The 14,731-nt window shown below is 35.0% G+C and overlaps 1 protein-coding gene across 2 annotated transcripts in view; it reads left to right on the top strand.

Moving 5' to 3' along the window:
• LOC142234928 (uncharacterized) overlaps window positions 1-14,446 on the top strand; it is a 41,138-nt gene extending 26,692 nt beyond the window's left edge. Inside the window, exons 3-5 of one of the 2 annotated variants that reach the window (XM_075306138.1) lie at window positions 3,440-3,712; window positions 3,774-3,989; window positions 14,168-14,446. In XM_075306138.1, coding sequence (XP_075162253.1) covers window positions 3,440-3,712; window positions 3,774-3,989; window positions 14,168-14,334 — 656 coding nt within the window. In that variant the 3' untranslated portion in view covers window positions 14,335-14,446. The remainder of the gene's footprint in view (window positions 1-3,439; window positions 3,713-3,773; window positions 3,990-14,167) is intronic. The other variant, XM_075306139.1, reaches the window with a different exon arrangement.
• The last annotated feature ends 285 nt before the right edge of the window (window positions 14,447-14,731 follow it).

Below are 14,731 nucleotides of genomic sequence, written 5' to 3'. Positions count from 1 at the left end.
TTCTAATACATATATATCGAGCGATAAATCATAAATAAACTTTTGCGAAGTTTCCTTAAAATTGCTTCAGATTTAAACGTTTCCCATATTTTTTTACTAACATTGTGTTCCACCCTAATGCATTAGCCGACTTAAATTTTGAGTCTATAGATTTTGTAGAAGTCTATCAAATTCTGTCGAGATCGAGTGATATTTAAATGTATGTAGCAGGTTGGCTGATAAGTCCCCGGTCTAACAAAGAAAAACACATTTTTTTTGTCAAAATTCGTTTTTTTATTCAACATAGTTCTCTTCAAGAGCGATACAACGATTATAACGACCTTCAAATTTTTTGATACCATTTTGGTAGTACTCCTTCGGTCTCAGTTTCGGCGATCACCTCTTCATTGCAGTCAAATTTTTTCCCTGCGAGCATCCTTTTGAGGTCTGAGAACAAGAAAAAGTCGCTTGGGGACAGATCTGGAGAATACGGTGGGTGGGGAAGCAATTCGAAGCCCAATTCATGAATTTTTGCCATCGTTCTCAATGACACGGTGCGTTGTCTTGGTGGAAAAACACTTTTTTATACCCTCCACCATAGGATGGGGGGTATATTAACTCTGTCATTCCGTTTGTAACACATCGAAATATTGCTCTAAGACCCCATAAAGTATATATATTCTGGGTCGTGGTGAAATTCTGAGTCAATCTGAGCATGTCCGTCCGTCCGTCCGTCTGTTGAAATCACGCTAACTTCCGAACGAAACAAGCTATCGACTTGAAACTTGGCACAAGTAGTTGTTATTGATGTAGGTCGGATGGTGAATATGGATGGAGAAGCATGTTTCATCCGATCTGGCTAAAATTTGGTACATGGTGTAGGTATATGGTCTCTAACACCCATGCAAAGAGTGGTCCATATCGGTCCATAATTAAATATAGCCCCCATATAAACCGATCCCCAGATTTGAACTACGGAGCCTCTTAGAGGAGCAAAATTCATCCGAACCGGTTTAAATTTGGTACGTAGTTTTCGTATATGGTCTCTAACAACCATGCAAAAATTGATCCATATCGGTCCACTTTTACGTATAGCCCTCATATAAACCGATTCCCAGATTTGGTTTGTGGATCATCTAAGAGAAGCAAATTTCATCCGATACGGCTGAAATTTGGTACGTGGTATTAGTATATGGTCTCTAACAACTATGCCAAAATTGGTCCATATCGGTCCATAATTATATATAGCCCCCATATAAGCCGATCCCCAGATTTGACCTCCGGAGCCTCTTAGAGGAGCAAAATTCATCCGATTCTGGTTGAAATTGGGTACGTTGTGTTAGTATATGGTCTCTAACAACCATGTAAGAATTGGTCTATGACGGTCCATAATTATATATAGCCCCCATATAAATCGATCCCCAGATTTGTCCTCCGGAGCCTCTTGGAGGAGCAAAATTCATCCGATCCGGTTGAAATTTGGAACGTGGTGTTAGAATGTGGTCTCCAACAAACACGTAAGAATTGGTCCATATCGGTCCATAATTTTATATAGCCCGCATATAAACCGTTCTCCAGATTTGATCTCCGGAGCCTCTTAGAGGAGAAAAATTCATCCGATCCGGTTGAAATTTGCAACGTGGTGTTAGTATAAGGCCGCTAATAACCATGCCAAAATTGGTCCATATCGGTCTATCACACAAAAATTGGTCCTTATCGGTTCATAATCATGGTTGCCACTCGAGCCAAAAATAATCTACCAAAATTTTATTTTTATAGAAAACATTGTCAAAATGTTATTTCTATAGAAAATTTTGTCAAAATTTTATTTCTATAGAAAATGTTGTCTTAATTTTATTTCTATAGAACATTTTGTCAAAATTTTATTTCTATAGAAAATTTTGTCAAAATTTTATTTCTATAGAAAATTTTGTCAGAATTTTATTTCTATAGAAAATTTTATCCAAATTTTATTTCTATAGAAAATTTTTTCCAAATTTTACTTCTATAGAAAATGTTGTCAATATTTTATTTCTATAGAAACTTTAAACTTAATTATATACGTATTTAATCGGCCGTTTGTAGTTTAATATATACCACGTATGGACTATGTGGTATTTATTACGGTGTTAGGAAGTTTTACGATACCTTGCCATCGGCAAGTGTTACCGCAACCCAAGTAATTCGATTGTGGATGACAGTCTTCAGTAGAAGTTTCTACGCAATACATGGTGGAGGGTACATAAGCTTCGGCCTGGCCGAACTTACGGCCGTATATACTTGTTCTTCTTCATATGGGGCCGTTTTGCCGCGATTTCGACCTTCAAACGCTCCAATAACGCCATATAATAGTCACTGTTGATGGTTTTTCCCTTCTCAATATAATCGATAATGCGCATCCCAAAAAACATAGGCCAGCGGACTTTTGAGTCTTTCCACGCTTCGGAGACGGTTCACCGGTCGCTGTCCACTCAGCCGACTGTCGATTGGACTCAGGAGTGTAGCGATGGAGCCATTTTTCATCCTTTGTCACATATCGACGGAAAAACTCGGGTGTATTACGAGTTAACAGCTGCAAACACCGCTCAGAATCATCAACACCCAGCGGCACCCATTTTGCACAGAGCTTCCGCATATCCAAATATTGATGAATGATATGACCAACACGTTCATTTGATATCTTTAAGGTCTCTGCTATCTCGATCAACTTCATTTTACGGTCATTCAAAATCATTTTGTGGATTTTTTTTGATGTTTTCGTCGGTAACCACCTCTTTCGGGCGTTTACCGTTTTCCGTGCTCATTTCACCACGCTTGAATTTTACATACCAATCAATTATTGTTGATTTCCCTGGGGCAGAGTCCGGAAACTCATTATCAAGCAAAGTTTTTGCTTCCACCGTATTTTTCCCTTCAGAAAACAGTATTTTATCAAAACACGAAATTCCTTTTTTCCATTTTTTTCACAATAACAAAAGTTGTTTCACAAAAGACGCTCTATCTCACAAACTAATTGACTTACACGAATCATTTGAAAGTTGGTACTATATAAAAATAATATGCGACGCCATCTATGTGTCAGGCCGGGGACTTATCAGCCAACCTGTTATTTGGGACAAACCTTTATATATAGCTCCCAACACATTTGACGGATGTGATATGGTATCGAAAATGTAGATCTACAAAGTGGTGCAGGGTATAATATAGTCGGCCACGTCCGACTTTAGACTTTCCTTACTTGTTTTAACTTAAAGAAGTTGTGACTTTTTTCTGGGTGCATCAAATATTTAAAAAAATTCGAACTTCCAAAAATAAGAACTTCCAAATTTTTGTGCTCGGTAATATATCAAAAAGATTCGTGTTTTATTCTTTAAGAAAATATTTTATAAGAAAGGAAAACTATTTTTTCTTTGTGTTTGAGTAGTTTATTGAAATGAACTCTCTTTTCATTTCATTTCAGACGACTGGACATCAAACGTAATGCAATACTACAAAATATCCTGTCCCTCACACATTGACGGTGTCTTCCCTTATCCTTTTAACAATGTCCAGTACATAAAATGTGTTGATGGTAAAATGTTTATTAAAAATTGTCGCAAAGGACAATTGTTTAGTGTCAAACGAAAACTTTGTGACATTAAAGACTATGTGCATTCGTTTGACACAGCAGTTCCCATTGGAATATCGCAATTTAAAATCAAATATAATGGTTTAGAGGTTCATCCAGGCGATGGTAAAATAAATGATTATGTATTTTGTATACTTTCATTGTGATTAAGATGTTTTTTTTTCAGATAAAAATTACATAATGTGTCCTATGGATTGGAATGGTACTTACGTATACCCTTTTTCAAATTCGAAATATGTCAAATGTTCCCATGGACTTACCGAAATTGAATGCTGTACCAATGGTGCCGTTTATAGCATTTGGGATCAAAAATGTTTGCCCAACCACCAAATCGATGATGAATATTTTGTTCACGGTATTGAAGAAACCATGAGAAATGAAGGTGCATAGATAACAATTTTTGGCTCCATTTAATTTTTTATTTGATACAGCTTCACTCACTTTTCCGATTAATTTTGATTGATTCAATTGAAAATGAACATGATTTAGCACTTTCTGATGAAGTTTTTCCATTGAATTGAGTAAAAATTCAATGAGTCAATGAATATAATAGTATAAAGGGTGTGTGATATGTAATGCAACAAAGTATTTTCTTTTTTTAAAATTGTATGGTCCAGAAGCAAAACTGCCGAAAATAATACCAATTTTAGAATCAGTTTAGATTGGTGCCTTTGCATCGAATTATGGCCGTCAAATGGCTGACAAAGCCATCACACTCAATCATCTCATCATCTCATTTTAGTGTCAATCTTGTTCTCCAAAATTCTGCACTTCTACACTTTTTGGAACTTGGCTTTTTGAACAATGGCTTCAGTCCAAGCCCATTATTATACCCACCACCATAGAATGGTGACGAGGGTATAATAAGTTTGTCATTCCGTTTGTAACACATCGAAATATCGATTTCCGACTATATAAAGTATATATATTCTTGATCAGGGAGAAATTCTAAGACGATATAACCATGTCCGTCTGTCTGCACGGACGAAAATGACTGTTTTTCATATGTTTGGGTGTAAAAATTATATGTTTGGAACTCAATTTTTTTAACACAATAAGTGCAAGTATATAATGTTCATAAACTAGCATAACATGTTTGGGACATATATGTTAATATGTTAAAACATATATTGTTTGGGACATAAACTGTTTTTAAATATAATATGCTTAGAAGCAAACATATATTAATTTAGAAATAGCTTATAAACATATACGTGTTTAGAAAGAGAGACCTATAGAGTATGATACAAGTAAAATAATGGAAGTAACCAATTGGCGCCTTAAAAATATATCCACACAAAGAAAATTTCATTAAAATATTTTTCTACTAGTGTATGCCCTAAGGAGAAACACAATATGTTTGAACAATACAAACAATTTTTTTGATTGGGCCAATCCTATAAATATATATGTATGCTTAAAGCAAAATGTGTTTGAGGTATATGTTACAGAAGCGATTTTTTTGAGGGTGTGGCTGTCTGTCTGTTGTAATCACGTTACAGTCTTTAACAAGTAAGGAAAGTCTAAAGTCGGGCGGGGCCGATTATCGTATACCCTGCACCACTTTGTAGATCTAAATTTGCGATACCATATCACATCCGTCAAATGTGTTGGACACAATTTGATAAACTTCTACAAAATCTATAGACTCAAAATTTAAGTCGGCTAATGCACTAGGGTGCACCCTCAAAAAAAATCGCTTCTCTAACATATTTTCCAAACATATTTTGCAGGAAGCACATATATTATTGGATACTACCGAAACATTAATATGTTTGTTTTATGTGAACATATTATATGTTTGGAAGCATTTTGAGCCCAAAAATATTATATGCTTGGAAGACTTTTCTCCCCAAGAAGATTGTGGTCATTCCCTCACATAATTTTCACTTCCACGAAATTTTTTAGTTCTTGGCACCTCTTTCTGTAATACAAATAATGTTGAAGAAATTATTCAATTTTATAATTTTTTAAAATTTTACCTTTCGCCTTGACGGAGAATCGAACCGGAAACCATGCAATTTGTAAGCCAACACACTACCACTGGGCTACGTGGCTGTAACAGTCACCAGTAGACAATTATCGTTATAAGTTACATTTATATAGCATAGTTTGCAGTGCCCACGAGACCATGCAAAAATAACATTATTTAAAAGAAACATACATTTGTTGGCCACGTGGAGCAGTGGTTAGCATGTCTGACTTGCATGCAAAGGGTCGTGGGTTCAATCCCTGCTCCGACCGAACCAATTTTTTTTTAATTTACACATTTATATTTATACTATATTAATTTTTTATAATGAAACTTCGAAATGTGGGTTATTAAAGATTTACAGTCAGAAACAGTGCTTGATATAAACGAAATGGACTGAGCTTTTGGATAAAATATTATTTTTTATTGCATAAATAACAATTTTATAACAAAAAACTGTTTTATATAAAAGTTTGAAATTTTGGAAGGAATTCAAAAACTCTAACGAAAGAAGAACGTGGAGTGGAGCATAAATATAAATAAATAAATAAATAATTTTATAAAATACACATAAATTTATTTACGAGTAAACAATTTTTTACTAGCATTTAACACTATTTTAAATGCATTTACAACTTTCTCTTTACTGCGAATAGTCATTCTAATATTCAAATTAAATAATATGTAGACTTAGGCATATCAAATTTTTGGCCTTATCATAAAACAGTTTTCCGCATACAAGCGGTTTCACAGAAATTGCTCTCTTTTGATTATCTCGATGTGTTATGTTGATTTCTGTCGTTCAACCCTCCCGGTTTCCATTTCTATTTCTTTCTCTATACTCTCTCTCTCTCTCTCTCTCTCTGTTGCTCTCTAAATAAAATGTTACAACATATATATGTTTACTCGAAATTTGTAAATTTATATATGTTTACATTCACACATATTATTTTTATGAAACATTCATGCCCCAAACATAATATGTTCTAACATATTAACATATGTGTCCCAAACATTAAGTGTTCGTTTAGGAACATTACATGTTTGCACTTAAATATATTGTGTTTAAAAATTGTGCCCGAAACACATTTTGTTTATATCGGAACATATGAAAAACATATTTTTCTAACAGTGTGGAACACAATGTTAGTAAAAACAAGTAAGGAAAGTCTAAAGTCGGGCGGGGCCGACTATATTATACCCTGGACCACTTTGTAGATGTAAATTTTCGATACCATATCACATCCGTCAAATGTGTGGTGGCTATATATAAAGGTTTGTCCCAAATACATACATTTAAATATCACTCGATCTGGACAGAATTTGATAGACTTCTACAAATCTATAGAGTCAAAATTTAAGTCGGCTAATGCACTAGCGTGGAACACAATATTAGTAAAAAAATATGTGAAACATTTAAATCTGAAGCAATTTTAAGGAAACTTCGCAAAAGTTTATTTATGATTTATCGCTCGATATATATGTATTAGAAGTTTAGGAAAATTAGAGTCATTTTTACAACTTTTGGACTAAGCAGTGGCGATTTTACACGGAAACTGTTGGTATTTTGACCATTTTTGTCGGTATCAGAAAAACATATATATGGGAGCTATATCTAAATCTGAACCTATTTCAACCAAATTTGGCACGCATAGCAACAATGCTAATTATACTCCCTGTGCAAAATTTCAACTAAATCGGAGTTAAAAATTGGCCTCTGTGGTCATATGAGTGTAAATCGGGCGAAAGCTATATATGGGAGCTATATCTAAATCTGAACCGATTTCAACCAAATTTGGCACGCACAGCAACAATGCTAATTCTACTCCCTGTGCAAAATTTCAACTAACTCGGAGTTAAAAATTGGCCTCTGTGGTCATATGAGTGTAAATCGGGCGAAAGCTATATATGGGAGCTATATCTAAATCTGAACCGATTTCAACCAAATTTGGCACGCATAGCTACAATGATAATTCTACTCCTTGTGCAAAATTTCAACCAAATTGGGGTAAAACTCTGGCTCCTGGGACCGTATTAGTCCATATCGGGCGAAAGATATATATGGGAGCTATATCTAAATCTAAACCGATTTCAATAAAATTTGGCACACTTGACTATAGTACTAATTGTTCTTCTTGTGTAAAATTTTAAGCAAATTAGGGTAAAACTCTGGCTTCTGGGGCCATATAAGTCCATATCGGGCGAAATATATATGGGAGCTATATCTAAATCTGAACCGATTTCTTCCAAAATCAATGGGGATCTATTCTGAGCAAAAACACATACTTGTGCCAAATTTGAAGTCGATTGGACTAAAACTGCGACCTAGACTTTGATTACAAAAATGTGTTCACGGACAGACGGACATCGCTATATCGACTCAAGAGCCCACCCTGACCATTTTTGTCAAAGACACCATGTGTCTATCTCGTCTCCTTCTGGGTGTTGCAAACATATGCACTAACTTATAATACCCTGTTCCACAGTGTGGAGCTGGGTATAAATATGGGAACCATTTAAATCTGAAGCAATTTTAAGGAAACTTCGCAAAAGTTTATTTATGATTTATCGCTCGATATATATGTATTAGAAGTTTAGGAAAATTAGAGTCATTTTTACAACTTTTCGACTCAGCAGTGGCGATTTTCAAGGAAAATGTTGGTATTTTGACCATTTTTGTCGAAATCGGAAAAACATATATATGGGAGTTATATCTAAATCTGAACCGATTTCAACCAAATTTGGCACAGATAGCTACAATGCTAATTCTACTTCCTATGCAAAAATTCAACTAAATCGGAGCACAAAATTGGCCTCTGTGGTCATATGAGTGTAAATCGGCTGAAAGCTATATATGGGAGCTATATCTAAATCTGAACCGATTTCAACGAAATTTGGCACGCATAGCTACAATGCTAATTCTACTCCCTATGCAAAATTTCAACTAAATCGGAGTTAAAAATTGGGCTCTGTGGTCATATGAGTGTAAATCGGGCGAAAGATATATATGGGAGCTATATCTAAATCTGAATCGATTTCAACCAAATTTGGCACGCATAGCTACAATTCTAAATCTATTCTTTGTGCAAAATTTCAACCAAATTGGGCCAAAACTCTGGCTTTTAGGACCATATTAGTCCATATCGGGCGAAAGATATATATGGGAGCTATATCTAAATCTGAACCGATTTCAATCAAATTTTGCACACTTGACTATATTACTAATTGTACTCCTAGTGCAAAATTTTAACCAAATTCGGCCAAAAATCTGGCTTCTGGGGCCATATAAGTCCATATCGGGCGAAAGATATATATGGGAGCTATATCAAATCTGAACCGATTTCAATCAAATTTTGCACACTTGACTATACAACTAAGTGTTATATTTGTACAAAATTTCAAGCAAATCGGTATAAAACTCTGGCTGCTGGGTCCATATTAGTGCATATCGGGCGAAAGATATATATGGGAGCTATATCTAAATTTGAACTGATTTCTTCCAAAATCAATAGGGTTCTATTCTGACCCAAATTAGGAACATGTGCCAAATTTGAAGGCGATTGGACTTAAATTGCGACCTAGACTTTGATCACAAAAATGTGTTCACAGACAGACGGACGGACAGACAGACATGGTTATATCGACTCAGGGACCCACCCTGAGCATTATTGCCAACGACACCATGTGTCTATCTCGTCTCCTTCTGGGTGTTACAAACATATGCACTAACTTATAATACCTTGTTCCACAGTGTGGCGCAGGGTATAAATATGGGAAACATTTAAATCTGGAGCAATTTTAAGGAAACTTCGCAAAAGTTTATTTATGATTTATTGCTCGATATATATGTATTAGAAGATTCGGAAAATTAGAGTCATTTTTACAACTTTTCGACTAAGCAGTGGCGATTTTACAAGGAAAATGTTGGTATTTTGACCATTTTTGTCGAAATCAGAAAAACATATATATGGGAGCTATATCTAAATCTCAACCGATTTCAATCAAATTTGGCACACATGACTATATTACTAATTGTACTCCCTGTGCAAAATTTCAACTAAATCGGAGTTAAAAATTGGCCTCTGTGGTCATATGAGTGTAAATCGGGCGAAAGCTATATATGGAGATATATCTAAATCTGAACCAATTTCAATAAAATTTGGCACGCATAGCTACAATGCTAATTCTACTCCCTGTGCAAAATTTCAACTAAATCGGAGCAAAAAATTGGCCTCTGTAGTCATATGAGCGTAAATCGTCCGAAAGCTATATATGGGAGATATATCTAAATCTGAACCGATTTCAACCAAATTTGGCACGCATAGCTACAATGCTAATTCTACTCCCTGTGCAAAATTTCAATTAAATCGGAGTAAAAGATTGGCCACTGTGGTCATGTGAGTGTAAATCGCGCGAAAGCTATATATGGGAGCTATATCTAAATCGGAACCGATTTCAGTAAAATTTGACACACTTGACTACACTACTAATTGTACTCCTACTGCAAAATTTCAACCAAATTGGGGTATAAGTCCATATCGGGCGAAAGATATATATGGGAGCTATATCTAAATCTGAACCGATTTCTTCCAAAATCAATAGGGTTCTATTCTGAGCCAAAACACATACTTATGCCAAATTTGAAGTCGATTGGACTAAAAGTGCGACCTAGACTTTGATTACAAAAATGTGTTCACGGACGGACATGGCTATATCGATTCAGGAGCCCACAGTGTGGCGCAGGGTATAATGAACTAATTGTGAAGAAAGTTGAACTTCGTATAGCGCCAAAGACATTTTTATACCCTGCGCCACACTGTGGAACAGGGTATTATAAGTTAGTGCATATGTTTGCAACACCCAGAAGGAGACGAGATAGACACATGGTGTCTTTGGCAAAAATGCTCAGGGTGGGCTCCTGAGTCGATATAGCCATGTCCGTCTGTCCGCCTGTCTGTCCGTGAACACATTTTTGTAATCAAAGTCTGGGTCGCAGTTATAGTCCAATCGACTTCAAATTTGGCACAAGTATGTGTTTTGGCTCAGAGGCAAATTTTTTGCTCCGATTTAGTTGAAATTTTGCACAGGGAGTAGAATTAGCATTGTTGCTATGCGTGCCAAATTTTGTTGAAATCGGTTCACATTTAGATAGCTCCCATATATATCTTTCGTCCGATTTAGACTCATATGACCACAGAGGCCAAAGTTTACTACTGATTTACGTGAAATTTTGCATAAAGAGTAGAATTAACATTCTACCCATGCTTGGTAAATTTGATTGAAATCGGTTCAGATTTAGATATAGCTCCCATATTTATCGTTCATCCGATTTACACTTATATGGCCTCAAAAGCCAGAGTTTTGCCGTGATTTAGTTCAAATTTTGCACAAGGAGTACGTTTAACAGTATCGGTAAGTGTGCCAAATTTGGTTGAAATCGGTTCAGATTTAGATATAGCTCCCATATATATCTTTCGCCCGATTTACACTCAAATGATCACGGGGGCCAAAGTTAAACTCCCATTTACGTCAAATTTTGCAGAGATAGCAGAATTATTATTCTAACTATGCATGTCAAATTTAGTCGAAATCGATTCAGATTATATATAGCTCCTATATATATGTAGACTATTTCATATTTTAGACCCATTTAAAATGGGATTTTCCTCCAATTGACTGCATAGTTTGCACGGAGAATATATTTAATATGATATTTAAGTGTGTCATGTTTGATCTAATTTGATTCAGATTTAGATAAAGCCTCCATATATTCGTTTTTCCGGTTTATACAAATATGGCCAAAATTCCCTGACTTTATACAAAATTCTGTGATGATTTCCCCATATCTTAGTCATATCCTATACACTGTAATGCCAGAATTTCCACAGAACGGTTGAGGTTTAAATAAGGGCCTTAGTCGCCCGACTTGACCAAATAATATATCACAACCCATACTTGACCACATATCTTGGCGAGATCTAACCAATATCCTTGCCTAGCCGACTTAAATTTTGAGTCTATAGATTTTGTAAAAGTCTATCAAATTCTGTCCATATCGAGTGATATTTAAATGTATGTATTTGGGACAAACCTTTATATATAGCACCCAACACATTTGACGGATGTGATATGGTATCGAAAATTTAGATCTACAAAGTGGTGCAGGGTATAATATAGTCGGCCCCGCCCGACTTTAGACTTTCCTTACTTGTTTTTACTAACATTGTGTTCCACCCTAGTGCATTAGCCGACTTAAATTTTGAGTCTATAGATTTTGTAGAGGTCTGTTAAATTCTGTCCAGTTCGAGTGATAGTTAAATGTATGTATTTGGGACAAACCTTTATATATAGGACCCAACACATTTGACGGATGTGATGTGGTATCGAAAATTTATATATACAAAGTGGTGCAGGGTATAATATAGTCGGCCCCGCCCGACTTTAGACTTTCCTTACTTGTTTGATTTAATATATACCACGTATGGGAGCCACCGTGGTGCAATGGTTAGCATGCCTGTCTTGCATACACAAGGTCGTGGGTTCGATTCCTGCTTCGACCTAACACCAAAGAGTTTTTCAGCGGTGGATTATCCCACCTCAGTAATGCTGGTGACATTTCTGAGGGTTTCAAAGCTTCTCTAAGTGGTTTCACTGCAATGTGGAACGCCGTTCGGACTCGGCTATAAAAAGGAGGTCCCTTGTCATTGAGCTTAACATGGAATCGGGCAGCACTCAGTGATAAGAGAGAAGGTCACCAATGTGATACCACAATGGACTGAATATTCTATGCACGTTCACAAAAAATCGCTTCTGTAACATATACTCCCAAACATATTTTGCTTCAAGCATATACATGTTTGGCTATTGCCCAAACATTTATATGTTTGATCTCTTCCAATATATAATATGTTTGAAAGCATATTGGTCTAACAATATATGTTTGGGTAGTCTAAGTTCCAAACATTTTGTATTTTTGCATCCAAATTCAATAATGTTGTCTTCCAAAAAACAATATGTTATTTTGTGAACATATAATATGTTTGGAAGCATTTTGCACCCAAAAATATTATATGCTTAAAAAAAATTCTCCCAAACAATATTGTGCTCAAAATTTTATTTATTTATTTATATATTTACAATCATAATGAATTATGAAAATAAACAGGTAATATAGGTGCTAACAACATAGGTTTTCGACCTGAATGCTCAACATTTTGTTTCTGCCTAATTGTATATTCCCCCACATCTTTCTCACTTCCACGACATTTTTCAGTTCTTAGCACCTTTTTCTGTAATACAAACATTGTAGAAGAAATTATTCAATTGTATGATTTTTTTATTTTAATTTTACCTTTTGCCGGACGGGGATTCGAACAGCGGACCACACAGTTTGTAAGGATCAAAGAAGTAGCTGATCAATTGCCCAAGGAAAAATAAAATGTTAAGTTTGTAATAACAAGCAACAACCACCAACTTAATTCAATATCGCTCCCTGTTAAATAGCGCTCCAAGCTACTAAACACATATATGTTTATAGGCTATTTCTAAATTAATATATGTTTGCATCCAAGCATATTATATTTACAAACATTTTATGTCCCAAACATAATATGTTCTAACATATTAGCATATATGTCACAAACATGTTATGCTAGTTTATGAACATTATATGCTTGCACTCAAAAATATTGTGTTTAAAAATTTGTGTTCCAAACATATAATGTTTATAGCCAAACATATGAAAAACAGTCTTTTTCATCCGTGTGTGAGCCTGGTACATCGGGCTACCACCTAACCTAACCTAACCTATGGACTTACTCACAATTTAGAAGGCGGTGTTAGGAGGTTTTAAGATACCTTGCCATCGGCAAGCGTTGCCGCAACTCAAGTAATTCGATTATGGATGGCAGTGTATAGAAGAAGTTTCTACGCAATCCATGGTGGAGGGTACATAAGCTTCGGACTGGCCGAACTTATGGCCGTATATACTTGTTATGTTTCAAGTTTTAATCAACTTTTTAATTGGAAATATTTTTGTAATACATTTTATAAATTGCTTCAATCACAGAATTAATTAGAAATAAAAATATTTGAAAAGTCGATTGGGAGAATACATTTTTCGCAGTGTAAGCATTGGGATTTGTATAAATTTTAGGAGAGTCATCTAATAAGTATTTAGCCTCCAAAAGAAAGGGGAGAAGAGTGGCGGCTTATTTTTCACCATAGCCTCCGTTTTTTATTTAACCCTCTGAAAAATATGTTTTCTCCTGGTGTACAAAATTGGCCTCAATGTTGTTTATTGACGCTCATTCGTCTGGTATATGTTCTATATATTGGAGATGTAGAAAAGTCGACATTTTCGAATATTGAATGAGTGGGAAAGAACTTATGAATCGAGTTTCAACATTTTAAGAAGTAAAGTCGACTATTTACAATCCTTAGTATTAGTACCAGTTCGTATAATATAACAATAATACAGTCTTTTACTGGATTTTTGTGCCCTCTTCCTGCATTTAAAATCGATGTATATTCGATATTTTGCAATCCTATTGTAATATTATATTCCATGGTTTTTTATTTATTTGCAGATGAAAACTTTGGCGTTATTTGTGGTCCCGAAACTAAAGGCCCTTATCCTCATCCTAGTAACTGGCGCAAATATTTGAAATGCCAAAATGGAATCGTAAAAGTGAAAATATGCCCTAACAACGAAATTTTTGATATAGATTTAGAAAAATGTATGGAAAATATTTAAGATGTATTTTTATTAAAACGCATGTAAATGACAGTCTATGGTATTATAATATTTTTAAAAATTAATAAATAATGTATGTTGGTTTCGCTGAAACAAGAATTTACTAATTAAATTTTGACTGAATCAAATCATGAATATATAGATTTTTTGCTTCCATCACGAAACTTACAGTATCAATCATAATTTTAGTTGGAAACAAAATGAAAAATCATCGCATGAGTCGATATAGCTCCCATTGTTGCCAGTATTGGGAATTTTTCCTCAAATTGGGGAAATTTTTTCGTGGATGGGGGGTGAAAATTTTCGGGTGTTTGGTGGGGAATTTCCCTAAATTTTGGGGATTTTTTTGAAATCCGTTCAGGTTTGCTATAATGATTTTCATCCTATTCTTTCTATA

This window comes from Haematobia irritans, chromosome 4, assembly GCF_050003625.1.
Source record: "Haematobia irritans isolate KBUSLIRL chromosome 4, ASM5000362v1, whole genome shotgun sequence".
Taxonomy (NCBI): domain Eukaryota; kingdom Metazoa; phylum Arthropoda; class Insecta; order Diptera; family Muscidae; genus Haematobia; species Haematobia irritans.
This window is presented reverse-complemented; position numbering and strand designations above follow the sequence as displayed.